Genomic DNA, 27430 nt, shown 5'->3' with positions numbered 1-27430 from the left:
CTCCGAGCTGCAGGAAGGATGGGTTTGTGTTTACAGCTGCCCGCTGCCAAGCCTGTTTCCGGGGACCCGCTCAGATGTCCTGCAAATTCTACCCGAGGGCCCTGGTGGGCCGGAGGGGAGGCGCTCTCCAGCACCCTCTCGGCGACGCAAAGGAACGGGAGGAGGGGGGAGGGTGCGGCAGCGGCCGGACCCGCAGCAGCGGCCAGTCTTCCCAGCGAGTCCCCGGGGAAGCGCAGGGTCAGACGGAGAAGGGACTGACTGGGCCGGGGGGCCGGGGTCGGACACGAACACAAAGCCCAGCCTACGCCCCACTCCGCGGCCAGGGCGGCCGGGGCGGGACGTCGGAGGGGATCAGCCACCCGCCAAGACACGCTGGGGGCGGTGGGGCGAGCGCCCGCGGGGGCGGGGCGGGCGCGGGGCGGGGCCGGGGCGCGGGGCAGGGCCGGGCGCAGGGCGCAGGCGCACACGGGCTGGTGCAGGCGGGGCCCGCGGGGTCGAGCGGGCGCGGGGGACTGGAGAGCTGGGCGACCACACACGGCCCTGCGCACGCGCTCGCGGGCAGGGGACGGAGGCCGCCATGGCGCCGCCTCCGCAGGCTCGGGTTCTGCGGTGCTGCCGCTGCCGCCTGTTCCAGGCGCACCAGGTGAGGCGTGTCGGCCTCCTCCTCCCCGGGCTCCGGGACCTTCCCGCGCCCGGCCCGGCCCTTGCCCGCCACACGCCGTCCCGTGCGGTGGCCCGTGGACCGGGACCGGACCGATGACGATGATCTTGTCGCTTCTCCATGACGCCGCCCGGAGCTTTTTTGAGGTTTTGCTTGTAAGATTCATAGAAAACCAGGGATGATGGTTTCGGCGGAGGCGGCCTCCATGCAGAGCCTAACCCAAGCGGCTCTGTTTTCCGTTTGAATCAGGGGAGCGGGCAGTGTTTACAGAGACTGCTTGGCGCTGCCGCCTCCTGTACCCGCAGGGGGCACTAGCCCCCAGCGCTCCGGAGCCTAAACCACCCGCACCGCCGGGATCTTCCCCAGGATCATGGACGTTTCTGTAACCTCCTGCTTCCCTGACTCAGAGCGAGAGGTGGAGGCTGTCACAGCCCACAGAGGGGGCAAGAGTAGGTCTACAATTCAGACAGCAACTAATACAATATTAATAACTAGTGTAAGAATACATTGTTTCATGTACTCAAAACTGTAAGCCTATCTTTGCCCCACCTTGTATTTTTTTTTTATTATTGCTTAGAGAGCGAGGAAGGGGGTTGTGTGGGAGAGAGAAACATTGATGTGTTGTTCCACTTATTTATGCATTCATTGGTTGATTTTTGTATATGCCCTGACTAAGGCTCGAACCTGCAACCTTGGCATGTCCAGCTGACGCTCTAATCAACCGGCCAGGGCCCCACCCTGAATTCTTAACTGGATATATTCTCTCTCCTGCTTGAAGTCACCTAACTGCTGTCTGTGTGTCTCCTTCTGATAGTCCCTCCTCTGCCTAGTTCTCTGCTAATTCACCCTTCTCTGAAAAAGGTTAGCATCAAACTTTAGGGCTCAGAAACTGTTTTTCATTTGTTGAAAGTAAATGGGAATCATTTCCATTAAAATGTTTTTCACATATACTGTAGTACATGCTCTCATGGTCTCGTTCAACTCTGAAAAGTGATTTGAAACAAAACAACTGATTATATCATCTATAAATAATGATAGTTTCCTTTTTTTCTCCTTTCCAGTTTTCATACCTTTTGTTACCGTCTCTTTTAAGATTCCACTGGTTAAACATCCAGGGGAAATTGGTAAACAATAGTGGGGATCCCTGGCTTGTTCTAGACCTCTGTGGGGATGGCGGCAGTTATTCTGCAGTTTCAGAACTGGTAAGAAGTATTGTTCATGTTAAGAGAAACCAACTACTGTAGTCAGGTTTATCAAGAATCAAAATTAAGCCCTAACTGGTTTGGCTCAGTGGATAGAGCATCGGCCCACGGCCTGAAGGGTCCCAGGTTCGATACCAGTAAAGGGCATGTACCTCAGTTGCAGGCTTGATCCCCAGCCCTGGTCGGGGGCTGTGTGGGAGGCAACCAGTTGGTGTGTCTCTCTCACATTGATGTTTCTCTCTCTCTCCTCCTCCTCCTCCTCCTCCTCCCTTCCACTCTCTAAAAATCAATGGGAAAAATATCTTCAGGTGAGGATTAACAAAACAAAAGAATCAAAATTAAGGCCCTGGCTGGGTAGCTCAGTTGGTTAGAGCGCCATCCCAATACGCCAAGATTTCGGGTAAATGCATAAATAAGCGGTACAACAAATTGATCTCTCTCTCAGATCAGTAAATAAACATTTTTTTAAAAATCAAAATTAAATGCTATGGGATTGTTTTTGAGAGCCACACCTGGTAGAGATATAAGTTGATGATGTTTGACATGGATAGCTGGTTTTCCCAGCACCACTTATTACGTAGTCTATTCTTTCCTCACCTCTATAATATACTAAGTTTTCGTGTGTGTGTTGGTTTTTTATTTTTTCCCATTGATCTTTTAAAATTAGTTTTTTGGTCCATTTCACCCGTTTTGAATAATTACCTAAGCTATATATATTTCTGAAATTTCATTGTAGATGAAAAAGAGTCTCAAATGGACGTGCAAAGCTTGTGGAGAGAAGCAGTCATATTTACGGGTGAGTCCCAAGAAGCAGGGCATCTACCCATGCCAGGGACAGGCGGGTCCTCATTCAGAACAGCTAGAGCCCCGCGCCCTAGTTCGCTCAGGAAGTGGGATGAATGGAGCAGCGACTTGAAAGGTACCTTCAATTGTTGACTCACTCAGCAAGTATTTGTTGAATACCTTTTGGTGCCAGCCACAGGAAGGGCAGTGACAGGTGAGAATGTGGCCGTTCTCGCCCTCACAGATCTGCTCATGTGAAAGGAAAGAGAAACTACTAAACACACAGGCACACACACGCATACCCATGCACGTCCATGTGGTTTGAAACTAGACTGGGCACAGTGCAAGGAAAGTGTAGGGCCTGCAAGAAGGTGAGAGCAGTAGGCCCACTGGCAGTGGGCAGACGGGTTGGTGGTTCCAGGGTGGGAGTATGGGAGCCGGTGGGCCCAGGAAATGGAGGCGGTCGAGATGCCAGGCTAGCGAGGGTGTGCACTGAAGTGACTGCATTCTAAGTGCTTTTACCTAGCCCACTTTTTCTTTTAAGTATATTTTTGTGGATTTCAGAGAGGAAGGGATAGGGGGGAGAGAGAGAGAGATACATCAATGATGAGCAAGAATCATTGATCGGCTGCTTCCTGCATGCTCCCCACTGGGGATCGAGCCTTCAACCCAGGCATGTGCCCTGACCAGGAATCGGACAGTGACCTCCCAGTGCATAGGTCGATACTCAACCACTGAGCCACATCAGCTGGGCTAGCCCGCTTTTTTCAAGTCCATATCTACTGACCCACCCAATCTCCTTAGCACCACTAACTGCCCTGCATTCGCTCCTCACTAGGCCCCATTCGCCTACACCAGCCCCGGATGCCACTGCTCCAGCCCCATCTCATCACTCCTTCAGCCATGGGGACTTTTCTTTCTGACTTGGAAACAATCCAGACCTGCTCCCCTCCCAGGGCCTCTGTGCTCAGTTGGGGCTTCACCTAGCTATTCTTATTATTCTGATCAGAAATTCCATCAAAGGGTGTTCATGGGAGCATTGTCCATCGCAGACCGTAAGTCCCATGCGAGCAGAGGCCTTGTGCATTGACTGTGTACTCTCAGCTCCTAGCACAGTGCCTGGTGCATGGGAAGTGGGAAGTGAGTACTTATTGAGTGACTAAGTGACCAGTCTCACATCAGTGGACATTTCTGTTGCTATTAGTTTTTATTGTTGTGAACAACTCTGCAGTGAAGCTTCTTACAAATACTTCTCTCTTCACTCAATTATTTCCTTAGGGCACAATCTAGAAGTTAAATTTCTGTTTCAAAGGGTATCTTTCAACCAAGCTTTTTTAGTTGAAAAAGAAAGGAAGGAAGGAAGGAAGGAAGGAAGGAAGGAAGGAAGGAAGGAAGGAAGGAAGAAAGGAAGGAAGGAGAAAAGAAAGAAAAAAGAAAAGAAAGAAAGAAAGAAAACAAAACACTTGGAAGGCACTTCATCCTTGACCCTTTGAGGAACCGGTTCCAAGAATTGAAAAGCTGCTGACAACGCAGGCACCATCTTTCCTCCCTTCTCCCTACCTCCTCTCTTTTCCTCCCTCTCTCTCCCCACACAGTTCACCCTCCACTCAGACCACAGGAGCCATTTCAAGCCTGCTGGAATAGCTGAGTCCCAGTTATCGACTCCTGGGAGAAGTGATCTGATTGGTGCTGTTGACTCAGCTGTCCCCCTCTGGGCCAGTCAGCTGGGGAAGGGTGGGGTGGGGACGATCAGTCAGCTAGGGTAGGTGCTGAGGCCCACTCTGAAATGGGTCTCAGGCGGGGCTGGCTTAGGAGCTACAGAGACACCCCGCAGAGTGCCTGCTGCTTGTTTTAGGTGTCGGCTTGTGTTTCTGAGTTCTCCCTGAGGAGGCTTTGCGGTCCTCGCACAATCTCCATGCATATGCAGTGGCGTCTGACTTGTTGGCTAGGCCACAGTAACATGGATGCCAAAATTCAGTACAGATGGAGCCCCATGCCCTAGGCCTGTTCCTTCAAGAAGTGGGATGAATGGAGCAACGACTTGAACACAGTAGAAGCTTCTCTTGCTCTTATAACCGCCTTTGGAGGGGTTGAGGTCAGCAAGGCAACTGTCCTTGGCATTGTCACTCAGGGACGCGGGCTTCTTTTGTCTGGAGGTTCTGATTCCCTGAGGCTTGCCTCCTGCTGCCTGCAGCCGCTGAAAGGGGCACAAGCCTGGAGGAGCTGCCCCCCTGGAGGCTTTCAGGGGCCGGTGTGGGAGGGCTCACATCCCACTGGAAAGAACCTATGTCATGCCACACCTGACTGCAGGGAAGACTGGGAAGTAGAGTCCAGTTTGTGCCTAGATAAGAGGAAAATACATTTTAGTGTCAGCCAGTGGTCTCTGCCATTCAGGAGAGCATACATAGTACTGGTTTTGCCAGATGTGGGTTACATTCTTTTTAAACTTTGCCATTCCCCCTCCAGTTCCTCTCCTTTCACTCCCACTTGAACTTGGGCCAAAAGGGATTTCACTCTGGACCATCCACTGACATGGCCATCAAAGTGTTTCTGAAAACAATGGGTAGTGCTCAGTCCTCAACTGGCCTAACTCGGTGGTGGCATATGTCAGTGTGTCACTTCCTCCTCCTGGAAACATTGTCTTCGCTTGGGTTCTAGTCATCTTGCTCCTGGTTTTCCTATTTTCCTGGCTGTTTCTTTCAATCCTCTGCTAGTTTTTCCCAACGCCCCAACTTCTATACCTCACCATAGCCTACTTTCCCCACAGTCATCCCCATCTCTTTTTTAAAATTTATTATTTTTTTATTATTTCTTTTTAAATTATAGTTGATATTTAATATTATATTAATTTCAGGTGTATAACGCAGTGGTTAGACATACCTTACAAGGTGACCCCCCCAATAAGTCTAGTACCCACACAGCATTATACAGAGTTATTACAATACTAGAGGCCTAGTGCACAAAATTCGTGCACAGGGAGAGGGGTGTCCCTCAGCCCAGCCTGCACCCTCTCTAATCTGGGACCCCTTGAGGGATGTCCAGCCACCCTTTTAGGCCTGATCCCAGTAGGATCGGGCCTAAAAGGGTGGTTGGACATCCTTCTCACAATCCAGGACCTGCTGGCTCACAACTGCCCTCCCCTGTAGGCATGGTCCCCCCCAACTGCCCTCCCCTGCAGGCCTGGGTCCCCCCCAACTGCCCTCCCCTGCAGGCCTGGTCCCCCCCAACTGCCCTCTCCTGCTGGCCCGGTCTCCCCCAACTGCCCTCCTCTGCTGGCCTAGTCACCCCTAACTGTCCTCCTTGCTGGCCTAATCACCCAAAACTGCCATTCCCTGCAGTCCTGGTCCCCCCCAACTGCCCTCCCCTGCAGGCCTGGGTCCCCCCCAACTGTCCTCCCCTGCAAGCCTGGTCACCCCCAACTGCCCTCCCCTGCAGGTCTGGTCCCCCCAACTACCCTCCCCTGCAGGTCTGGTCCCCCCCCAACTGCCCTACCCTGCAGGCCTGGTCCTCCCCAACTGCCCTCCACCGCAGGCCTGGGTCCCCCCAAACTGTCCTCCACTGCAGGCCTGGTCCCCTGCAACTGCCTACCACTGCAGGCCTGGTTCCCCCCAACTTCTCTGCCCTGCTGACCTGGTCCCCCCAACTGCCCTCCCCTGCAGACCTGGTCCTCCCAACTACCCTCCCCTGCAGGTCTGGTTCCCCCCAACTGCCCTCCCCTGCAGGCCTGGGTCCCTCCAAAATGTCCTCCACTGCAGGCTTGGTCCCCCCCCCCCACAACTGCCCTCCCTTGCTGGCCTGGTCACCCCTAACTGCCCTCCCCCGCAGGCCTGGGTCTCCCCCAACTGCCCTACCCTGCAGGCCTGGCCCCCCCAACTGCCCTCCCCTGCAGTCCTGGTTCCCCCCCCCCCAAGTGCCCTCCCTTGCTGGCCTGGTCACCCCTGACTGCCCTCCTCTGCTGCCTGGTCACCCCTAACTGCCCTCCCCCGCAGGCCTGGGTCTCCCCCAACTGCCCTACCCTGCAGGCCTGGCCCCCCCAACTGCCCTCCCCTGCAGTCCTGGTTCCCCCACAAGTGCCCTCCCTTGCTGGCCTGGTCACCCCCAACTGCCCTCCTCTGCTGGCCTGGTCACCCCTAACTTTCCACAACTGCCCTTCCCTGCAGGCCATCTTGTGGCGGCCATCTTGTGTCCACATGGGGGTGGCCATCTTGTGTCTTGGTGTGACGGTCAATTTGCATATTACTCTTTTATTAGATAGGATTATTGACTAGGCCAGGGGTCCTCAAATGTCCACATGCGGCCCGCCGAGGACATTTATTCAGCCCGCCGGGTGCCACTGCCTGTCCTGCTTAGCAGTCGACTCGTCCCGGGCCCGCAGTGCACATAGGAATTTGTTCAGAGGTTTTTTTTTTAAACTATAGTCTGGCCCTCCAACTGTCTGAGGGACAGTGAATTGGCCCCCTGTTTAAAAAGTTTGCTGCCATTTTTTTTTAATTTTTTTTTTAATTGATTTTCTACAGAGAGGAAGGAAGAGGGATAGAGAGTTAGAAACATCGATGAGAGAGAAACATCGATCAGCTGCCTCCTGCACACTTCCTACTGGGGATGTGCCCGCAACCAAGTTACGTGCCCTTGACTGGAATCGAACCTGGGACCTTTCAGTCCGCAGGCTGACGCTCTATCCACTGAGCCAAACCGGTCTTGGCTGCTGCCATTTTTTTTATTTACTGCTCTGTAAGTAGTACCTAGAATGCAGTACCTGGCACATAATAACTTCACCAGTGTTTATTGAGTGAATCAGTGAGTGAATGAAGTTTCTAATATTTGTACAATGTGTTTAACAAACCTTTTTATACCTGTTCATTATTTATTTTCCCTTTTACTCTCATTTCCCCATCCCCATCTTCTTTCACAGGCACCATTCACCCATTCTAGGGTATTTAATATATGGTCTTATAATTACACCCATTATGTATATACTAGAGGCTCGGTGCATGAAATTCATGCACAGGTGGGGTCCTTAGGCCTGGCTGGCCCTCAGGGCTGATCAGGTTCCCTGCCTCCTCCTTCCCTTGTCACCCGCACATTGCCACCCCGTGGTTCCCTGCCTCCCCACCTCTTCCTTCCCTCACCACCCGCATCCGCTGCCACCCACCCCTGGTTCCCTGTCCCAGCCTGGGGGTCCCGCCCTGATCAGGTGATTGGGGCCTGCTGGCTGGAGGGCAGGGTGGGGGGGCTGGGAGGTTGTCTGGCAGGCCCCATTGGCGATCAGGGCCTGCAGGCTGGGGGCAGCTCCTGCATTGAGTGTCTGCCCCCTGGTGGTTAGTGCATGTCTTAGTGACCAGTTCTGGTAATGATCACTTAGGCTTTTATATATATAGATGTTCTGTTGGGAGGTAGATATGTGTTATGTATGTTTCTATGCTTTGAGTATAGCTGAATGCTATTGTGCTACTATTCAGTCTTAAAAAGAAGGAAGTCCTGTTATTTGCGACAATGTGGATAACCTGGAGGATATTATGCTTGCAAAATAAGCCAGACAGAGAAAAAAAAAATACTGCATGTTATCACTTATATATGGAATCTAAACAAGTGAAATGCACAGATGTAGAGAGTAGAAAGGTGGTTATCAGGGGTGGAGAGGTGGGGGAAATGGAGAGATGTTGGTCAAAGGATACACAGTTGCAGTTATGTGGAATGAATAAGTCTAGAGATCTAATGTACAGCATGATGACTATAGTTAATACTGTATTGACTACTGGAAATTTGCTATGAGTGGACTTTAAGTGTTCTTACCACATTTAAAAAAATGGTAACTATTGCCTGACTGGTGGGGCTCCGTGGTTGAGTGTTGACCCATGAACCAGGAGGTCATGGTTTGATTCTGGGTCAGGGTACATGCCTGGGTTGCCGACTCCATCCCCAGTAGCGGGTGTGCAGGAGGCAGCCGATCCATGATTCTCTTTCATCATTGATGTTTCTCCCTCTCCCTTCCTCTCTCTGAAATCAATAAAAACCTATTTTTTAAAAAATGGTAACTATGAGGAGATGAATATGTTAATTAACTTGATTGTGGTAATCATTTCACTGTATATGCATATATCAAATCATCACATTGTACTGTACTTTATATCCCCATGACTGTTTTGTAACAACCAATTTGTACTTAATCCCGTCACCCTTTTCACCCCTCCCATCTTGCAACCATCAGTTTGTTCTCTGTATCTATGAGTTTGTTTCTGTTCTGTTTGTTCATTTATTTTGTTTTCTTCGATTTGACATAGAAGTGAAATCACATATATTTGTCTTTCTCTGTCTCACCTGACCATTTCACTGAGCATAATATCGTCTAGGTCCATCCATGTCTTTGCACATAAAAGGTGTTCAATAAACATGTATTGAACAAAGGAGTGACTGCTAAATGAAAAAGATCATTTTAATTGGTATTCTTTTGATTCTCAGTGAGGGGTATCATTTCATGTTTATCGGCAATTTGTGTGACTTCTCTTCTGAATTTCTTATGTTCATTAACCATTTTGTGTGAGGTTTGGGACTGAGTTCAGTTTGGGTATGTACAGTTTGGGGTACTAGTGGGCAGCTACATAGACTGAAACTATTTGTTGCCTGAGACTGTGGGTTAAATCACTCCAGGGCCCAGCTACAATATTTTAAATGCACCGATGAGATGACAAGAAAGTAAATAACTGTCAGGGGTCAAAAATGAAGCAAAAGTCAAATTCCAGAATAAGCGGTCGGTCGCTGATTTCTGCACGGAACTTCAGGCATGTGGGGGTACAGCTTTTACCCCTAAGGTACATCTCAGTCCTGTCAACAGTTTTTAAAATTAATATTTTTGTGTGTGTTTGTTTCTCAGGCTTACGGGGAGGGCTCTAGTGCTGACTGTAGACGTCATGTCCAAAAATTAAACCTGCTGCAGGGCCAGCTCTCGGAGGTGTCACCCAGGTAGGTGGTTTGAGGGCGTGGCTGTCTTGCCCTGTTTTCCCTGGAGTGGCTCATGGAGATCGGTGTGGAGAAATCCCTGAGATTTCATTCTTCCGATGCAGCAGTTAGACACCCTGCACAATCTTCCCGCTGAAAATAAATCACTTTGGAGACCAGGCGCTTTCAGCATGGCATGGCCTAACGTGCTGGTGCGGGCTTTTTTTAAATCCAGCTGCCTTTTTTTAAAATCCTCATCCAAGCATATGTTTTTATTGGTTTTAGAGAGAGAGGAAGGGAGAGAGAAACAATGTGAGAAAGAAACATTGATTGATTGCCTCATATACACACCCCAACCGGGATCGAACCTGCAACCTGGGTATGTACCCTGACTACGAATCGAACCCTGACTACGAATCGAACCCACAACCTTTCGGTGTACGGAATGACACTCCAACCAACTGAGCCACCTGGTAGGGCCCAGTGATAATATTTTAAATGCACTGATGAGATGACAAGAAAGTAAATAACTATCAGAGGTAAAAAATGAACCAAAAGCCGAGTTCCAGAGAACAAGCCCCTAGCTGCGAGGCAATGGGAGTCCGCGGCTCTGGAGCGCCCATGAGAGGCTGGGTCGGTCCGGGAGACAGACAGAGCCTGCTGCTTACTCTGTGGGAGGTCCACAGGACACCACCACATAAAGCTGCATCCCCCAAACCTACACCCTCAGTATACAAATGACCAGAAATGTACCCCTCTGCAGCAGAAGCCTGCCTGGGTTGGCCTTGGCACTGGCTGAAGAGGGGACATATTGCTCTGGGATTTTATAAGCAAGGGGAAGCTGCCACGTGTCTTTTCAGCCTTTTCCATGTGTGAAAAGCTTCAAGCTGAGATTTTATTTTCAAACTGTCCCAGGAAGCAGAGGTAAATGCAGCTCCCCTCTGGAGCGACACATGTCAACCCAGGCCTGAAAGAATCCCCACAGATACCGTTCCAAGGAGTATGTACTCACAGTCATTAAACACTCAAGGAAGCATGTCCTCTGAGCAAAAAAAAAAGCAGAGCAACAGACAGACTTCAGAATTCATAATATTGTAAGTTTACTGTATTTCATGAAATAAAAGGGAAGGTTGGTGATAGGAGCAAGAGCCTTTAAGAATAATCGAGTTGTTTTGAAAAGAGAACCAAAAGTAGTTTGTAGAAATGGAAAGTACAGTCATTGAAACTAAAATTGTAGTAGAAAGGTTAAATAGATTAAGTACAGCTGAAGACAGAATCGGTGCAATGGAAGATAAACCCGAAGAAATTATTCACAAAGATAAAAAGGTGAAAAATATGAGTTGAGAGGCACAGAGGATACAGAGAAGAGTTATTGCAAGAATAAAAAAATTGGGCAAAGGCAATATTTGCAGAGAAAAGAGCCAAGCATTTTCTAGAATCAAAGGTATTCATTCTTAGATCCAGGAAACACAGTAAATCCCAAACTGGACCAAGACATTGTGTATGTAGGAAATGCTAACGGACCTACACAACAGCTACTAGAACTAAGAAATTAATTTAGCAAAATCACAAGGGCACGGCGTCAACATACAAAGTTTAATCTTATATAAATGCAGTAAACCATTGGAAAATTATTGTTAAAATCAAATATTATAATAGCATCAATAAATGAAATACGTATAGATAAAATAAAAAATGTAAGATCTGTTCAATAAAAGCTATAAAACATTGCTAAGAGAAATTAAAGAGGATCTAAATCAATGAAAGATGTAACATGTTCATAGATTGGAAAATTCAGTATCATTAAGATGACAGTTCATCCTAAATTGATCTTAGAGTCAACCTAATCCCAATCAAAATTCAAGCAGCGCTTTTTTTTTGTAGAAATTGACAAACTGATCCCAAAATTTACATATATCTGCACAGGACCTAGAATTGCTGAAACAGATTTGATAAGAAGAAAGTTGGAATACTTCTGCAACCTGATTTCAAGATTTACTATAACAGGAATCAAGATATTGGTGAAGGGCTAGACATACAGATACATCAGAAGGTGAATGAGTAAACATTGTAGTATATTCATACAATAGAATACTGCTCCACGACGACAACGTGAGCAAATCCCAAAAACACTGAGAAGTGAAAGAAGCCAGACACAAAAGACCACGTACTGTGGCGTCAGCCATTTTCTGAGGAGGGGATTGCCTGCAAAGTCAGAAGGGAACTTTTTTTAGATGATGAAAATCTTATTTATTTTTTAGTATATTTTTATTGATTTCAGAGAGGAAAGGAGAGTGAGAGAGAGAAACATCAATAATGAGAGAGAACCGTCGATTGGCCACTTGCAGGCTCCACAATGGGGATCAAGCCTGCAACCCAGGCATGTGCCCTTGACTGGAATCAAACCCAGGATCCTGCAGTCCACAGGCCGACTCTATCCACTGAGCCAAACCAGGTAGGGCGGGTGATGAAAATTTTCTATGCCTTGTCAATTATATCAATTTTTTTTCAATATCTTGATTGGGGTGATAGTTTCAAAGGTATAATTTTTCAAAACTTAGTAACTGTACACAGAAATGGGTACATTTTAGTGTATATTAATTATCCTATCTAATAAAAGAGTAATATGCAAATTGACCATCACTCCAGCACACAAGATGGCTGCCCCCATGTGGACACAAGATGGCCACCACAAGATGGCCAGCAGGGGAGGGCAGTTGTGGGGGACCAGGCCTGCAGGGAAGGGCAGTTGTAAGCAATCAGGCCAGCAGGGGAGGGCAGTTATGGGGGACCAGGCCTGCAAGGGAGGGCAGTTCAGGATGACCAGGCCAGCAGAGGAGGGAAGTTGGGGATGACCGGGCCTGCAGGGAAGGGCAGTTGGGGGGGACCCAGGTCTGCAGGGGAGAGCAGTTGTGGGGGGACCAGGCCTGCAGGGGAGGGCAGTTAGGGGCAAACAGGCTGGCAGGGGAGCAGTTAGGCATCAATCAGGTTGGCAGGGGCGTGGTTAGGGGGTGATCAGGTTGGCAGGCAGAAGTGGTTAGGGGCAATCAGGAAGGCAGGCAGTCGAGCAGTTGGGAGCCAGCAGTCCTGGATTGTGAGAGGGATGTCCGACTGCCCGTTTAGGCCCTATCCCTATCCCTAAACGGGCAGTCGGACATCCCTCAAGGGGTCCCAGATTGGAGAGGGTGCAGGCTGGGCTGAGGGACACACACCCCCGTGCACGAATTTCATGCACCGGGCCTCTAATACCTTAATAAGGTAATTTTAAAAGTTAAGGAAAAATCTGTCCTTAGACACAACATAATAAAATTGGAGAACACAAGACAAAAGGAAGAGCTGAAAAGCAGCTGAAGAGAAACCAGATCACCTATAAAGGAACACCAGGCACCCAAGTTCTCAGTGGAACATTGGAAGCAAGAAGACAGGCCAGAATCCCCAGACTGCTGAGCGCTGTCCTTTAGTTGATGAAGTTGCGTTCCAGAATCATAGGAAGGTGGCAGAGTTCTGGTTGACAGCTGGCAGGAACCGCTCGAGGGAAGGCTGGCGTAGCGACCATGTGCACGGCAGGGGTTCCATGCCTCATCTCATTTCATAATCGCCCTGAGGGTCATTGGCTTCTTTTTACAGATGAACAATCTGAAGTAGAGGTGCCCTCACTTGGTAGAGTTTGGGGTTCTCGAAGTTCCCTAGAGAGTTCCGATCCAGTCGTGCAACAGCCTGTCTGACATGGGTGGATGTGGCGCTGGCTCTGCCTCCTGCCCTCACACAGTCAAGGTTGCCACTGGACACCAGCCCCACTCAAGGCTCAGAGAAAGAAAGGCTCCTCACCCCTCTCTGTGTGAGAGCCCTGGTGTGCCTGGAGGTCTTCCTGTGGCACGTCAAGCTCAGGTGCCTTCTCTTTGTAGTGGCTGAGATACACACAGCGGGAAAGACTCGTGTGCCCATGTGAGGGGCACGTCTCCATGGCTGGGGGGGACTCTGTGCCACAGGAGTTCTGAGGATATTGGTCTCCGTGTCCCAGGCCCTGGGTGGGGCATGTGCATACATGTCTCATTTATCTTCACAGTCACCCGTGCAATATTACCCCATTTTGGATGAGCAAACAGTAATGAACCTAAAGTCACACCATCATAATGACAGCCAGTCATTGGCAAAACCAGGATGCAAACTGTGGTCTCTGGGTTAAGCGTTGCCCCCACTATGCCACTTTTCCTGTTGATGGAGGGCTCAGCCAACCTAACTCCGAGGAAGAAGTGGTCCTTTTACTCAGGCCTTGTGAACTGCTAGGAGATGACTGAGTCACCTCAGAACAACTGAGCTAAGATACTGGTTCCCTCAAAGTCTGGTACTCCTTGTCAAGCCCTTGCATCTTCCTGTCCTTCAGCTTCCTGGTCATCTTACAGTGGTATCCGCACAATCTTTCCCTAAGGTCTCTGCAAGAACCCATAAATGCTGACGAAAATGCAGGTCCTGCGCAGGCTGAGCATGTGCAGCTGCAGGTAAGCCAGCATACCTGGGGGTTCCATTTCTCTATTCATTAGTCATTTGTTCTGTAAATGCCTGTTGATGCAACTGAATGGCACTTGGCTTAAAGCTACAGGGAACACAAAAATGAATAAACCTGCCCCCTTTGTAAGGGAGACCCCGCTCTGTATACAAATAATTACAACACTCCTCTGTCTGCTTGGAGAACTCCTCTGAACTTAGGTTGAACTTCACCCCCTGCGCCTCTCCCCCACCCTCGTCCCTCGTGCTCTGGGCACACCAGGGAGAGAAAGGACGCTGTGGTAAAGAACCTGAGGTTCCGAGTTCCTGCTCTCCAGCCTGAGCTCACAGTGGGGCTCACATCCAGTTCTGTCCGGTGCCTGTAAAGTAGGTGCTCAAACGGGGTGAGCTTGAGTGATGGATAGGGTGATGCCATGATATAGCCAAGGTGCCGTGGTAGGTGGAGTGCTGTGTCCTGCCAAGGACAGGAGTGGGGGCAGCTATCACACAGACAAACTCCCCGCTTACCTGCGGGCAGAACCCTGCCTCTGCTCACGGAATCGCGCTGGCAACGTCCTCTCCCCACAGCATTCTGACATTTTTATCATAAACAGAGGAACCGGCCTTAAACACACCACTTTAACAGCAGTTCTTGCACGTTTGGGTCTCCATTTCCAGTTTTGTCCACTCGGCCTTAATTTTATATCGTTCATATCATAACATTGTTTGCATCCTGGAGTTTTCACTTGTCATTCTATGATGCTATAGTTTTCAATGACTTTCATTTTTAAAAAGTTACCTATAGGATATAATGGATGTGCCAATATTTATTCCTTTATTGGGCATTTGGGTTGCTTCCAAACTTTCGTTAGTATAAATGCAACCACTGGGCCAGGGAGCACGGAATTTGCCAAGTTCTTGCTAAGTGGTGCCCTGCAGCTTCCCTGAGGTGTGTGTTGCTGTGCACAGCCCCCAGTGGTATCCCCACATAGGCACCTGTACTAGCTCACTTGGTGCGGATCACCTAGACTGCCCTCGCCTCAGGGAAGAATTTACTTCATGAGCAGAGCTGGCAATGTGAAGTGTGGCCAGAGTAGCTGACAGGCCTCTGGCTTCAGGCCGAGAGCGGGACAGAAATGCTTTGCGCAGGTTTCTTCCCCAGGCAGTGCATGTTCTGAGCTCGGCCTCGTCTAGACCCAGGTGCGTCTTATGGGGAGGGTGCTACTGGGAGGTAGATTTCAGGTCAAAATAAGAACTTCGTAGCAACAAGAAGCGGGAGCAGAGAAATGGCTGCCTGGGCCGTTACTGGGCAGTCTGTTACAGGCTGTGGGGTGGAGCTCAGCAGGCCCTGAGTAAGCTACGCCGGATGACAGGTTCCTACCTGCGTGGGGCATCAGACCAGGTGACTCATGGTGATAGGATGGATTCTTTTTTTAAAGCATAATATTGTATGTGTGTTTAAATATTTTTATTGATTTTTTAAAGAGAGAGAAACATCGATGGGATGCCTCCTGCACACCCCCTACTGGGGATGGAGCCTGCAACCCTCAAATGTGCCCTGACCGGGATCCGAACCAGCAACCTCTCAGTGCACAACGCCCAACCAACTGAGCCACAGAGGCCAAGGCAGGACTGGATTCTTTTCTTTTTTTTAAATATATTTTTATTAAATTCAGAGAGGAAGGGAAAGAAATGTCAATGATGAGTCATTGATTGGCTGCCTCCTGCACGGCCCCTTCTGGGGATCAAGCTGGCAACCCGAGCATGTGCCCTGACGGGAATCGAATCATGACCTCCTGGTTCATAAGTTGACTTTCAACCACTGAACCACGCAGGCCCAGCAGGACTGGATTCTTTTTTGTTTTGTTTTGTTGTGTTTATCCTCATCCGAGGGTATTTCTCCATTGATATCTAGGGAGAGTGGAAGAGAGAGGGAAAGACAGAGAGAAACATTGCTGTGAGAGAAACACATTGATTGGTTGCCTCCTGCACATGCCCTGACCAGGATCCAGGCCAGGGAGGAGCCTGCAACCGAGGTACGTGCCCTTGACCGGAATCGAACCCGGGACCCTTCAATCCGCAGGCCGATGCTCTATCCACTGAGCAACACCGGCCAGGTAGGACTGGATTCTTGATAGCACTTTCCCTGCCAGGAGATGGAGCCAGAGCACTGTGTGTCCTCCATGCAGCCCCAATGGCCAGGTCTAGGGGGACTCTGAGGTCACCTTAGATACCCAGAAGGTCACTGATGGAGGACATTTTCTCTTGTGGTCCCAGTGACTATTTTAATTGTCATGCTTTGTCGACAACGGAAGTATGAGACTGACTGCCTCTGTCTGAAGCACCTCCTCCCTCCAGCCTGTGCCACTTCCCTGCCATGCTCATCCTCAATGTGACCTCCTGGTCAAGGGCATTTTGATGCCTGAGAGGCAGCCGAGTTTTCTGAGGACCGTTCTTGGTTCTGTGTGGAGTGCCTTCAGCGGACTGTCCAAGCACGCCCTGCCCTGGGCCTCTGAGGGACGGTTCCACCCTCCCCTTCGTGGACCCAGGTGTGCTCTTGTGCACCGAGGCACCCTCCCCCCAGGACCTGCTCTCGTTCCTGATGCTGCAAACCTAGCAGACCCCCTGCACTCAGGGCCCCAGAACACAGGTTTACTTTATGCCATCATGAGAGCCACGGGGACCCAGGCAGAGAAACTGCTGGGCGTCTGGCATGGCCACCCCAGCATGAACCAAGGCTGGCCTGGCCACATTCAGGTGGTGGCGTAGAGCACCGGCTCAAAGCCTAGAGGCAGAAGCCAAACTGGTGCTGCCAATCACTGGCTATGTGACCAATTAAGGATGTGGCCCTGAATCTCCAAATTATAGACTACTGTTCATGACAGTTACTGATGTGGCCATCCTTGGGCTAAACATGTTAACGGAGTTGTGTTTATTGCTCACCACAAGCCTGTTTAAACGTGAGGAGCTGGGCTAGTGAAGGCTCAGTGAGTGACAGCAAGTCAGGGCAGGGCGGGCAGTGCAGCAGACCCGCGCCTCCTCCGTACCGCCTGTCATTGTGGTGGAACCCACTTTTCACGCGTCTGGTCCCTGAGGGAGGGAAGGCCAGGCCCCAGCACCACTGTCTCCCCCAGAAGTGCGCCTCTGAGCAGCCACTTCCACAGCTTCAGACCCCTCAGCATGGTTCTGGGTTCTGGGCCTTCCTGTCTGCCTGGCCAGAAGCAGGCAAGATGGAGTCTGCATCACTTTGCACATGGCTTCCAGGTCTCTCCCCACTCACCCCTCCTCTCAGGCACCCCCTTTCCTGATTCTAAGGTCCCCATGAGATGAGAGCCTGATCACCTGGCTTCCTTTTTGGGAAGCCTGGTCATGGAATTTGGCAGAGGACTTGGAGTGAGGTCAAGGGCATTTATTCGCTCTGTGCTAACCCTCAGAATCAAAGGCTGTCCCTAGGCTGCAACCTGACGACCAGCTAGTAGACAACACAGAGCAGAAAGGCCAGAATCCGGAGACAAGAAAGCGACAGTGCAGGCACAGGGTCCTTGCTCTTCCTGCCCCCTGGTCCTGCCAGACCACTGGCCCTCATTCTGAACAGAGGACACGGCCTCTCCTGCTTTTGTCTCCATTGCAGGACCACGCTGGCCCGGCAGGGAAGGCCAGAGAAGGAAGCAGTTGTGAGGACGGGGACGCCAGGCAGCTCACTGGCCCTTGTGGGGAACCACTATGTCCTGTCCAGCAGGTCAGGGTCACGTCTAAGTGGGAGCGATTTCTTCTACCACTTGGAAGCTCACATGTGGACACAGAGCCCCCGACATCCCTGCAGAGGGACCCCAGGCCAGCTGGGGCAGCACAGGCTGAGCAGGGATCCCCCAGGGCTCAAACTGCAAAAGACGGGGGCCTCAGCAGGACACCCCATCCGCTCCAGCTTGCTTGGGCCACACACACTCCTACGTCTAGGCCCAGGAGGCCCTTTGGGGAGACCCCTGAGCAGTGGGGTACAGGCCCTCAGGCAGAGGGTGGGCCCTTGGTCAAAGGGGCACAGGAGGCCCAACCCGTGCGACTGTGTGACCTCTTTAACACTGGTGAGGACTTTGATGATGTTCTGTGAGCTGAGACCAGTATGTTATGCAGATGTGTTAGGTACCTTTAGTACCTGAGCCCTCCTCCCCTAGACCTGTGTCACTGCAAACAGGGTTCCCCGAGGGACTTTTAATTAGGGCTGAGGAGGATTTATGGGAACTAAGAACCTATAATAAACATGACTTTCAAATGGATCATCTCTTATTGCAACATCTTGGATTAAAAGTGCTTACACCATTTAATTGCAGTTGGTTTACAGATATGCTAACAGAATGGCTACAAAGGATCTTATTACTTTAAAAGCAGGTGACACATTTGGTGGAAATGAGAGAACTAAAATGGTTGTGAGACAGGCAGTGCTCAGTGACCACTATGGGTGCCTGCCAGCCACTCCTGTGCCCGTGAGGGGCCTGCCCTCCCGTACTTGCTGTAGGACAACCACCTCCTGACAGGATGCTGGCTGTTCCAGCTGAACTCTGAGTATATCAGGTTCTAGCAGAAAATCAGCTACACATCAGTTACTATTAGTCACTTACAAAAAGAAAAAGCACACGACCATTAGGCAAGATGGATTCTGGGCTGTTGGTGATATCCTGGCGGGCAGAGAGCAGGGAGATGCGGGGGGGAGACCCCCAGCCCACGCTGGCTGCACGAAGCGGGCACCGAGGGAAGCTGGTAAGCACTCCTTAGTCATCACAACGCTGGGAACTCCCTCCTGTCCTTGTCCTACTGCCCTAAATGGCTTCATGCATCCCACCCCAGTTCTGAAAGAAAAATGCAGAGTAACTGGCCCTTAGAGGCATGGGGTTCTAACAAGCTCAACACAACTGTGAGACAAGAAAGGGGTCAGGCAACAGGTGAGCACAGCTGTCACAAGGGCGGTGGATGCTTTGAATACTGGATGGTGTCCAGGGCAGCCCCAATGTCGTAATTCTTGGTCTGTAGGAGCCTGGTGAGCCAGCCGCCTTCATCAGAGAACCCCATGGACAGCATCTGGGAGAGGGACTCAATGAGGCGGGGGTCAGCTTCTGCCAGAGAGAATAATAAAAGCCATGAGGGGGAGTCACTGGGCCCCAAGTGTGACCCGCAGGCAGCAGCAGCTCATCATCCAGCAAGTCCCAGTGCCTGCAGGGCCTGGCCCTCCCCGGGTTCTCTGGCCCTCAGGCACACTCCCAGCCAGGGATGGGCAAGCTTTTCAGCTGCTTTGCAGGCTACTGGTCTGTCAACCACGCCATTCTGCCATTACATCATAAAAGCAGCCAGACATTCTAAACAAATGCGTGCTGTGTTCAAATAAACTTGTATTGACGGACACTGAAATGTGAATTTCATCTGATTTTCACAGGTCTTGACTTTTTAATGAGGGAGGGAAATAGACTAAAAGGCTTTTTTTTTTTTTTTAATTGAGTTTGAGAGAGAGGAAGAGAGAAACATCGATTAGCTGCCTCCTGCACGCCTCCCACCTGGGATTGGGGGTGCCCTGACCAGAAATGAACTGGCAACTCTTTGGTGCATGGGATGACACCCAGCCAACTGAGCCACACTGACCAGGGCCACAGGTCTTTTTCTTTTTTTAATTGACTTCAGAGGGGAAGGGAGAGGGAGAGATAGAAACATCAATGATGAGAGAGAATCATTGACCGGCTGCCTCCTGCACACCCCCTACTGGGGATTGAGCCCGCAATCTGGGCATGTGCCCTTGACTGCATTTGGACCTGGAATCTCAGTCCACAGGCCGATGCTCTATTCACTGAGCAAAACCAGCCAGGGCTTTGGCCACAGGTGTTAACTTCTTAGACAGCTATTACAAAGGTGCCCTGCCCGGTGGCTCCGTTGATTTGAGTGTCATCCCGTACATCAAAAAGGCTGCAGGCTTGAGTCCTGGCCAGGGCACATACATACCTAGATTGCAGGTTCGAGCCCTAGTCTGGATGTGTATGGGAGGCAGCTGATGTTTCTCTCCCCCCACCCACCCCACTTCCTCTCTCTCCAAAAAAATCAATAAAAACAGGAGATAATTTTTAAAAAATCATTCTTGGCTCACAGGCTGTAGTTTGTCTTCCCTGCTCTAGGCAGAGACGACAGACACCTGGCCTCAGGGGTTTTCTCTTAAAGTATTATCTCAACAACACTGCCATGTGACAGCGATGAACCAAGCAGACATGGGCTGCTCCTACTCAGCCCCCACTCAGTGTGTGCTCTCCGGCTACCATGTCCCCACCTCCCACCTGCGGCCCCCTGCCTGCTCCTACAGGAGCCTGCGCTGGGCTCTGTGAGGCCGGCACTCTCCATGAGGAAGCTGAGGGCAGACTCGGTGTCCACTTAGTGGTACATGGCAGTGCCAAAGCCAGGATCGCCGCTATGTCACAACTGCCTTCATAACTGCGGGTTTGATGTTACGTTTCAGAAGTTACTAAAATTAGCTGCACTTACAAGGGACTCAGTATAGACACAAGAGGACAACATCAACTCCTAATTTCCTCTCATGTCAACAGATAAGTCCCACAGTAGAGAACAGGACGTCTTTTTGTGTTGCTAAAGACAGGTGATAGGATCTCTGAATAAAAAAGGTAGAATACAAAACTGCCTGCAGTCACTTGCCTGGCGGCAGATGTGGGTACACCGCGGCTTCCTTCAGCCCTGTGGGTCCCTCCTGGGAAGGGTCCAGAGAGCTTGGCCCTTCAGACTCAGGCATCTGTAGAGACTGGAGTTCGCCTGTCGACGGGTCCACTTCCTTGGAAGATAAATGAGTCCAGTCATCGTCTCCTCCCGAGCAGTTGTCAGACTCCATCTGCTCCTGGAACAAAACCCCATGAGCACAGGCCCTCGCAGCCGCCCAGGCCACAGCCTCAGCCCCTGGCGGGTACATGGGGAAGACAGACTGGCAAGCAGCTAGAGGAGTGTTTTTCTTTACCAAGTTCTAGTGGAGGGGTCACAGAACCACTGAGGTGCCACAGACTTAACTCTGCACCGGAACTGGGTCCTGGCTGTGTCAGTGCTGGGAGGGGCTGCAGCTGGGGGGGGTGGGGGAGGGAGCTTGCCTCAGGCTGCACACCCGAGTGCAGCGTGATCTTGTTCATTTGCTTCGCCAGAGTCTGTGCAGCTCCTTCCATTGCCCCATCCGGTTTGTTGGAGTCAGAAGAGCAGCTTCCTGGCTGAGAGCTGCACCTCTCCTCCACGCTGGAGCTGCCTGGAGAGACAGGGGTCAGGCGGCTTCTTTTCCCTCCATGTTCCACGTCAATATCCACCTCAATGCCTAGAAGCCAAGGAGGAAACAAAAACCCTAAGTCCTCAGTGGGCGAACCTGCCGCTTACAAAGCGCTCTCACATTCAGCCCCGAAGCGGGTCGGGATGCTGGCACCCACTCCAGACCTGGGCCACACTGCCACACAGGACCAGCTCAGATGGCAGCCTACCAGCAAGAAGGCAAGTGGATGGTCATCTTTACCTTCACGATCCCAAGGGTTGAACTCCCAAAATCCTGGCCCAAATCTTCCTGGGTTCTAGAAACTCACTGCATCTCTCTCTTCCTCCAGCATAATAGAACATTAACTGACACCCCAGGTCAGTTTCAGAGCCAGTAAGTCCAGAAAGAGACCCTGTTTTACCCTCACCAGGCAGGACAGATCTACACAGAGAGGGCCAGGGCCTAGGAACAGGGGAGAGCCAAAGACCACGTGTGGCCAGAATGCCCCTCTGGTGCTAAGGGCACAGGAGCTCCGTGCTGTATGCAGGGCCGAGTGATGTGAAACCATGTGCATCCAGCACTGGAATTCTGCTTGGGCGGGGGACAGCTCTGCAAGTTGTATGCAGCTGGTGTGGCACCGTTATCACTCTTCCAGACACTGGGTACAGCTCCGGGACAGACACTTCCTGCCACTGCCATCACAAAGATGAGTGCCCTCCTCGTCTGAAAGCATGGGTCTGTGGTCATCTTGAACCAGAAGTCACCTGTAACCGATTCTCACTGCCAGGAGGCCTAGCCCTGAGCACCCACCTCCAGACTAGCAGATGGATGCAGTGGGTGCTTTCAGAAGCCCCAGAGGCCACACCTGTCATGCCACTGGGGGTACATGCTGCAGTTCACTAACCCAGAGACCTGCTCTGAACCTGGTGTCAAGAGCCCCTTCTGCTATCCTCTATTACTCCCTGCTCCCCAGCACCGGCATTAGCCCTGCACTCAGGAAGCACCAGGAAAGCTTGGGGTTGCAAAAAAGAGGGAGAAAAAGAGAAAAGGCATCTAAACTGACTAACCCCAAGGCTCACATGAGGAGGAAATGCAGGCTGTTCTCCCTCAAGGACAAGGCAGGCAGAAGTCGGCAGGCAACCCTGCAACTGAGCCTGGTCAGCCTCCCACTGGGATTATTCCAGCAAGCCCTGGCTTACTCTCCTGCACTCGGAGGCAAGCTCAAGAATCTGTCAGGGAATCCAACCTTGAGCGGCCTGTGGTACAGCGCTTGGCAAAGGTTGACTTGAGGCCACCAAGCCTTACTAGTCTCAGGGGTGTTCCCATTCCTCTGCAGTATCTCAGCTGAAAGCTGCAAACAGCCACTCACACAATGAGCTACCAAAAGCCCTGCTGGTATCAAAGGACCGACAGGCCAACACTTACCCAGGGGGCTGAGGGCAGCTGCCACACTCTCCCCTACGTTCTTGAGGAAATTCACACTGGGATCCTCCGATGGACCAGAAGCTTTGATTTTTAAAATATAAAAACAACGTTGTGTTTTAATTCAAAGTACATTTCTCAATGACCTCGATACCTATTGCAGTGCTATCACCTTCATCCTGCACGCTCTCCAACCCAGGGCCTTTCCTGGCAGCCTGCAACTCTTGTTCCCTCCCACCCCAGGCCACCTCCTGGGCCCCTTCACCCCACTTCATCTGTGACCCTGGTGATCGGAACCCTGAGAAGGGCTCAACATACACATTATAAAAATACCAATCACATCCTAGATATGTTATTTTCTCAGAATCAAGTATCTCCATCCTTGTCCCAAAGGATGAGGTGAATCAAAGGACACAGTTAATAAAACCAGAATCCAAAAATTTAGAATGCAAGCTATGTGTAGTTTCTAACTTTGTGACTGTGTTTATAAAGACTTGACCTAATTTGGCTCTGACTTTCCTGACAGCTAACACAAGAGAACAGAACACATTCCTGAGATGAAGGTGTGGAAGGTGCTGAGCGGGCTGGGGCCCAGGCTAGGTTTAAGACAGGTGAACTAGTGGCCGTGGGCACTTAGGTACCTGTTTTCCCATTTGTAAAGCAAAGAAAGTGCTCCACCCTCTACAGGGTTTGGTGAGGATGAAATAACCTCAGCCCAGCATGGGCACAGCAGGAGCTGGGGTCATGGGGAAGGCCCTCCAACCTGCAGCCCTGCCACCTCACCCTGCAGAAGCCAGCAGACCAAGGCTCACCAGAGTTTGTTGTGGGGCTGGCGTGGGTGTCCCCCGCCCGAGGAGGACGTGGGCTCCAGTTTCCAGGTAGGCCCATCTCCCAGGCAGGCCACCCAAAGTGCCCGTGTTTCAGCTTCCGGAGCCAGCGGCTGTGAGAGAAGCCCTGAGGAAAGGAAACAGGGCAAGTGGCGCTGGATCAGGAGGCTCCAGCCGTGCGCTCACCCTGGCCGGCAGGGAGGCCCTGCTCACCTCAGAGAGATGCCCGAAGGGGCTGGGGAAGGCGAGCTTGCTGTGCTCCCTGTGCATGCCCTTCCCCTCGCAGCCAGCACACAGGTCGTAGTCAGGGCAGACGCTGCACTTGTACCGGGTGCCCACCACTGGACCATTGCAGCCATCGCAGATCACATTGGGGTGCACCATGTTGCGGGGTGCCTCCTGAGCACATGGGGGGCGGTGGTCCCGCCGGCACTCCTTCCTCTCTGCATGGAGGGCAGAGAGCCATGAGGTGGGGTCCCACAAAGTCTCCTCCTTGTCACTACCGTGGACGGTCACCACTGTCAGCAGGCCCCTGTCCTGCTCTCCAGACACTGAGTCCATGTGGAACTCAGTTGCTCAAGTGACAGCAATAAAAGTGACCTGAGAACCTGCCGGGAGGGTCCCAGTACCTGGGCATGTGTGGCCCGCATGGGAGAGAAGCAGCAGGAGGCTGTGTCTGTACAGCTTTGGTCCTGCCCTTCGCTAAAATAAACCCCACAGCACCCCAAAAGTTGCTCCAGGCCATGGCACTTGGTCTGGGCACAATCAACAGTGAACCCAGAGATCTTCTGCCCCTACCTACTGTGGTGGACACTGACTCCTTTCTCTCAGGCTAAGCACAGAGATGATCGTGCCCTCTACGCAGCCTGCAGCCCTCTGTGCTGGGGGTTTCTCCACAACCTCAAGCCGCCCGGTTTTGCTTGGCAGGCAGCACCCCAGAGCAGCCCCTTACCTTTAATGTAAATACGGAAGAGGTCATCCTTCACGTATGCCATGGCCATCGTCAGTTCCTCATCACTGGAAAAAGCAACCAAGTCCCCGTCCTCATCTAGATGGTTTAAAAGACAGCACATGAGCACCCAGGCTTCTCACCTGCACACCACTTCTGCAAAGGGCTGAGGCCGGCGCTCCAGGAGCACTTTGGGGCTATACCTGAAGCCCACCTGTGCGAGGCAGGGGGCAGCAGGACTGAGGCCAGACTGCTCATTCGCACTGCGCTGCTGGGAAGGCACGTACTCCAACCAGGGCCTGGGCGCACGGAGGAGACAGTACCCCCATGTGCACGGGCAGCAGCCGTAGTGGCTACACACTGCTCTGCTTCCAGGCCAGCTGCCCCTTCACAAAGGATCTGCCTTGGTCCACATCTGACCAGGCCCAGACCCATCTTCAACTGTGGGAGGTCCCCACCTGTGACCTGTTCCTGGGAAACCAAGCCCCTCCAAAGGCCTTGGGCCTCTTGTGGGTTAAGAGAGGAAATTAGATGACTACATCTGCTTGCTTCCTTCCCAATGAAGCTAAAACTATGGGTCTGTTTAGATAGTTGGCTCAAAATGGTATTAAAGCACCACCATGTAGGTCACACCACACCATACCTCTGCAGGCTGGGCCAGCTTTGTGGGCCACCAGACAGCACTTACCGTAAGACTAGGGGCAGTGCCAAAAGGTGAAAACAACCCAAACATCCATCAACTAGTGAACAGATAAACAAATGTATGTCCATACAACTGGATATTATTCAGCCACACACACAAAAAAAAGAATGAAGCTGACACATGCTACAACACGGGTGTACCTGGGAAACATTATGCTAAGTTTTTAGAAGGCAGTTGTAAAGTCTACATATATATGTATATTTATCTGAAATGTCCAGAATAGGGAAATCCATAGAAAAAAAGAGCGCATTAGTGATTGCCTAGGGCTAGGAGGATGGGAGGTTGGCTAAAGGAAGTGGTCCTTTATAAGGTAGTGAAAAGATTCTAAAATTGTGATCATGGTTGCACAAACCTGTGAATATGCTAAAAATTGTACACTTTAGCCCCACCAGCATGGCTCAGTGGTTGAGCGAGGACCTATGAAACCAGGAGATCATGGTTCTATTCCTGGTCGGGCATATGCCTGTGTTGCAGGCTCGATCCCGGGTGTGGGCTGGCAGGAGGCAGCCAGTCAATGAGTCTCTCTCCCTCTCTGAAATCAATAAATGATATGTATTTTTTTTAAGTTGTACACTTTAAGTGAGCGAACTGTATGGCATGTAAATTGTAACTCAATAATTAAGTTCCTACGAAAATAAAACCAACTAGGAGCGGGCCTGCACTCCGAAGCGAGGTCCCAGCGCTGCCCCGCCCGGGGGCCTTCGGGCCGCCCAACTCCCTCCCAGCCACACCTCCCGCCCCACCCCAGCAGCCACCAGTCAACACACTGGGGTAGTTCCTGGACTCCGGTTCCACACCCACACTTCTGTGAGAGGTTTTGATCTTTCTTTCCCCCTACGGGTGGGATAACGTCTGGACTCAGCCTAGTCTCGGGCTTCTTTTCTGTGGTCTGTCCCGGCCTCCCCCCACCTCCCCCAGCCGCCAAGGGCTGTGCCCGAGGCCCCGACCCGCACACTTGTTTACGTGCGTCACTCCTCTCCCCCGCCGGCCGAGGCTCTTCCGCGGCAAATCAGAAACCCGGCCCGGCACCAGCAGGCCCGGACTGGACAGCAGCAAGATGTCAGTGTCACCTGAGTGCCCGCCTGACCACCCAGTACCCGCCGCCAGCAGGCCAAGACGCCCAGGAGCACCCTCGCCAAGATCTGCAGCATCATGGCGGGGGGAGGGGAGGCCTCTGACGCCCAGGCCTGAGATCCGCTGGGAGGGCCTCGGCAGTGCCTGACCCCTCAGGAGACGGCCGTGGTCACCACTCTTGGTCACTAGGCTGGCACCCGAGATTGCACTGGGGACCGACGCGTGCCTCCGACCACCCAGTGAGCGGGCAGGGCAACCCCCCCTCCAGGCGCCACCAAGCCCGTCGAGAGTGAAGGGGCGGCCACCCGCCCCGCAGGCGGGCTGCGTCAGGCCCCGCGCCGCTCGCGAGGGCGCCCGACCCACTCACCGCGGTAGTGTGCCTGGAAACTGCCGGGGCGCAGCACGGGGAACAGGGCGGCCACCCGGTTCAGCAGCCGCTCGCAGGGACCGAGGCCCGCCGTGGCCTCGGCCTCCGCCTCGAGTTCGGGGTTGAAGCAGAAGCTGAAGCGGCGGATCTCGCGGGCCGCGTCCTCCTTTCCCAGAAGGTACGCCTTCACGGTGAGTGACGCCATTGCGGCCGGTTAAGGGGCAGAAGCCTGACCTGATAACGATGGCTAGGGCTAGCGGCTTTTGTACCGGACGCCGGAGCCTGGCCCCGCCTCGTGGGGGCGGGACCTCAGTCCAGGCCCCGCCCCCAGCGCTGGGGCCGAGGCGCGCGAGCCGCCCTGCCGGGGCCCCGCGCGAGGTGCTCCCTCCGTGCCGCCGCCCCCCACCCCGCCCTTTCTTCGGGGTCTCCCTGGCTCCCTCCGCGTCTCCCCTCCCCGCACTACCCCCAGTGCACCGGTAACCCAGAGGTCGGCCCCGCACTCCGACACCTAGCTCTGGACCCAGGACTCTGCACGGAGGGAGGGCAGGGGGGGAGGGAGGGAGTGGTGGTGGGGATAGAGCCGGCACGGTTCCCGCCCCAGACACCCCCTCCTCCGGCCTGGCCGTGACTCAGCAGAGCAGAACCGGCGCGGGGATGCCCCGCATGGGAGGGAGGAGACCACAGAGGCCCGAAGCCAGGAGGCGCACACCGGGCACCACCGACCGGAACTAACTGGCTCCTGAGGGGCTGCCCC

General features: G+C 52.2%; 2 protein-coding genes across 12 annotated transcripts; one reads left to right on the top strand and one right to left on the bottom strand.

The window, feature by feature from the left end:
- The first annotated feature begins 450 nt into the window (after nucleotides 1-450).
- MRNIP (MRN complex interacting protein) lies at nucleotides 451-18385 on the top strand. Of its 9 annotated transcripts, none has more exons than XM_080676797.1 (5): nucleotides 451-1157; nucleotides 2600-2659; nucleotides 9518-9606; nucleotides 14012-14081; nucleotides 17699-18340. In XM_080676797.1, exons 1-5 carry the CDS (start codon nucleotides 1032-1034, stop codon nucleotides 18173-18175), a joined length of 822 nt encoding a protein of 273 aa, XP_080532923.1. In that variant the 5' UTR covers nucleotides 451-1031; the 3' UTR covers nucleotides 18176-18340. The 9 variants fall into 9 exon arrangements, with proteins under 9 accessions (XP_080532923.1, XP_080532922.1, XP_080532928.1 ...); XM_080676796.1 differs by having other exon boundaries at nucleotides 17663-18331; XM_080676802.1 differs by having other exon boundaries at nucleotides 455-816.
- Nucleotides 18362-26979, bottom strand: SQSTM1 (sequestosome 1). 3 transcript variants are annotated; one of them, XM_080676793.1, is made up of 8 exons: nucleotides 26677-26979; nucleotides 24536-24631; nucleotides 23797-24026; nucleotides 23569-23710; nucleotides 22760-22840; nucleotides 21189-21403; nucleotides 20749-20944; nucleotides 18362-19175 (listed from the first exon to the last, which is right to left on the bottom strand). In XM_080676793.1, exons 1-8 carry the CDS (start codon nucleotides 26879-26881, stop codon nucleotides 19018-19020), a joined length of 1323 nt encoding a protein of 440 aa, XP_080532919.1. In that variant the 5' UTR covers nucleotides 26882-26979; the 3' UTR covers nucleotides 18362-19017. The 3 variants fall into 3 exon arrangements, with proteins under 3 accessions (XP_080532919.1, XP_080532920.1, XP_080532921.1); XM_080676794.1 differs by having other exon boundaries at nucleotides 20749-20881; nucleotides 26677-26966; XM_080676795.1 differs by lacking the exon at nucleotides 26677-26979 and adding an exon at nucleotides 26189-26379.
- Between the last annotated feature and the right edge of the window lie 451 nt (nucleotides 26980-27430).

This window comes from Plecotus auritus, assembly GCF_963455305.1.
Source record: "Plecotus auritus genome assembly, chromosome: 6".
Taxonomy (NCBI): Eukaryota; Metazoa; Chordata; class Mammalia; order Chiroptera; family Vespertilionidae; genus Plecotus; species Plecotus auritus.
The sequence above is the reverse complement of the archived record's forward strand: the minus strand, read 5'-3'. Positions and strand labels throughout refer to the sequence as shown.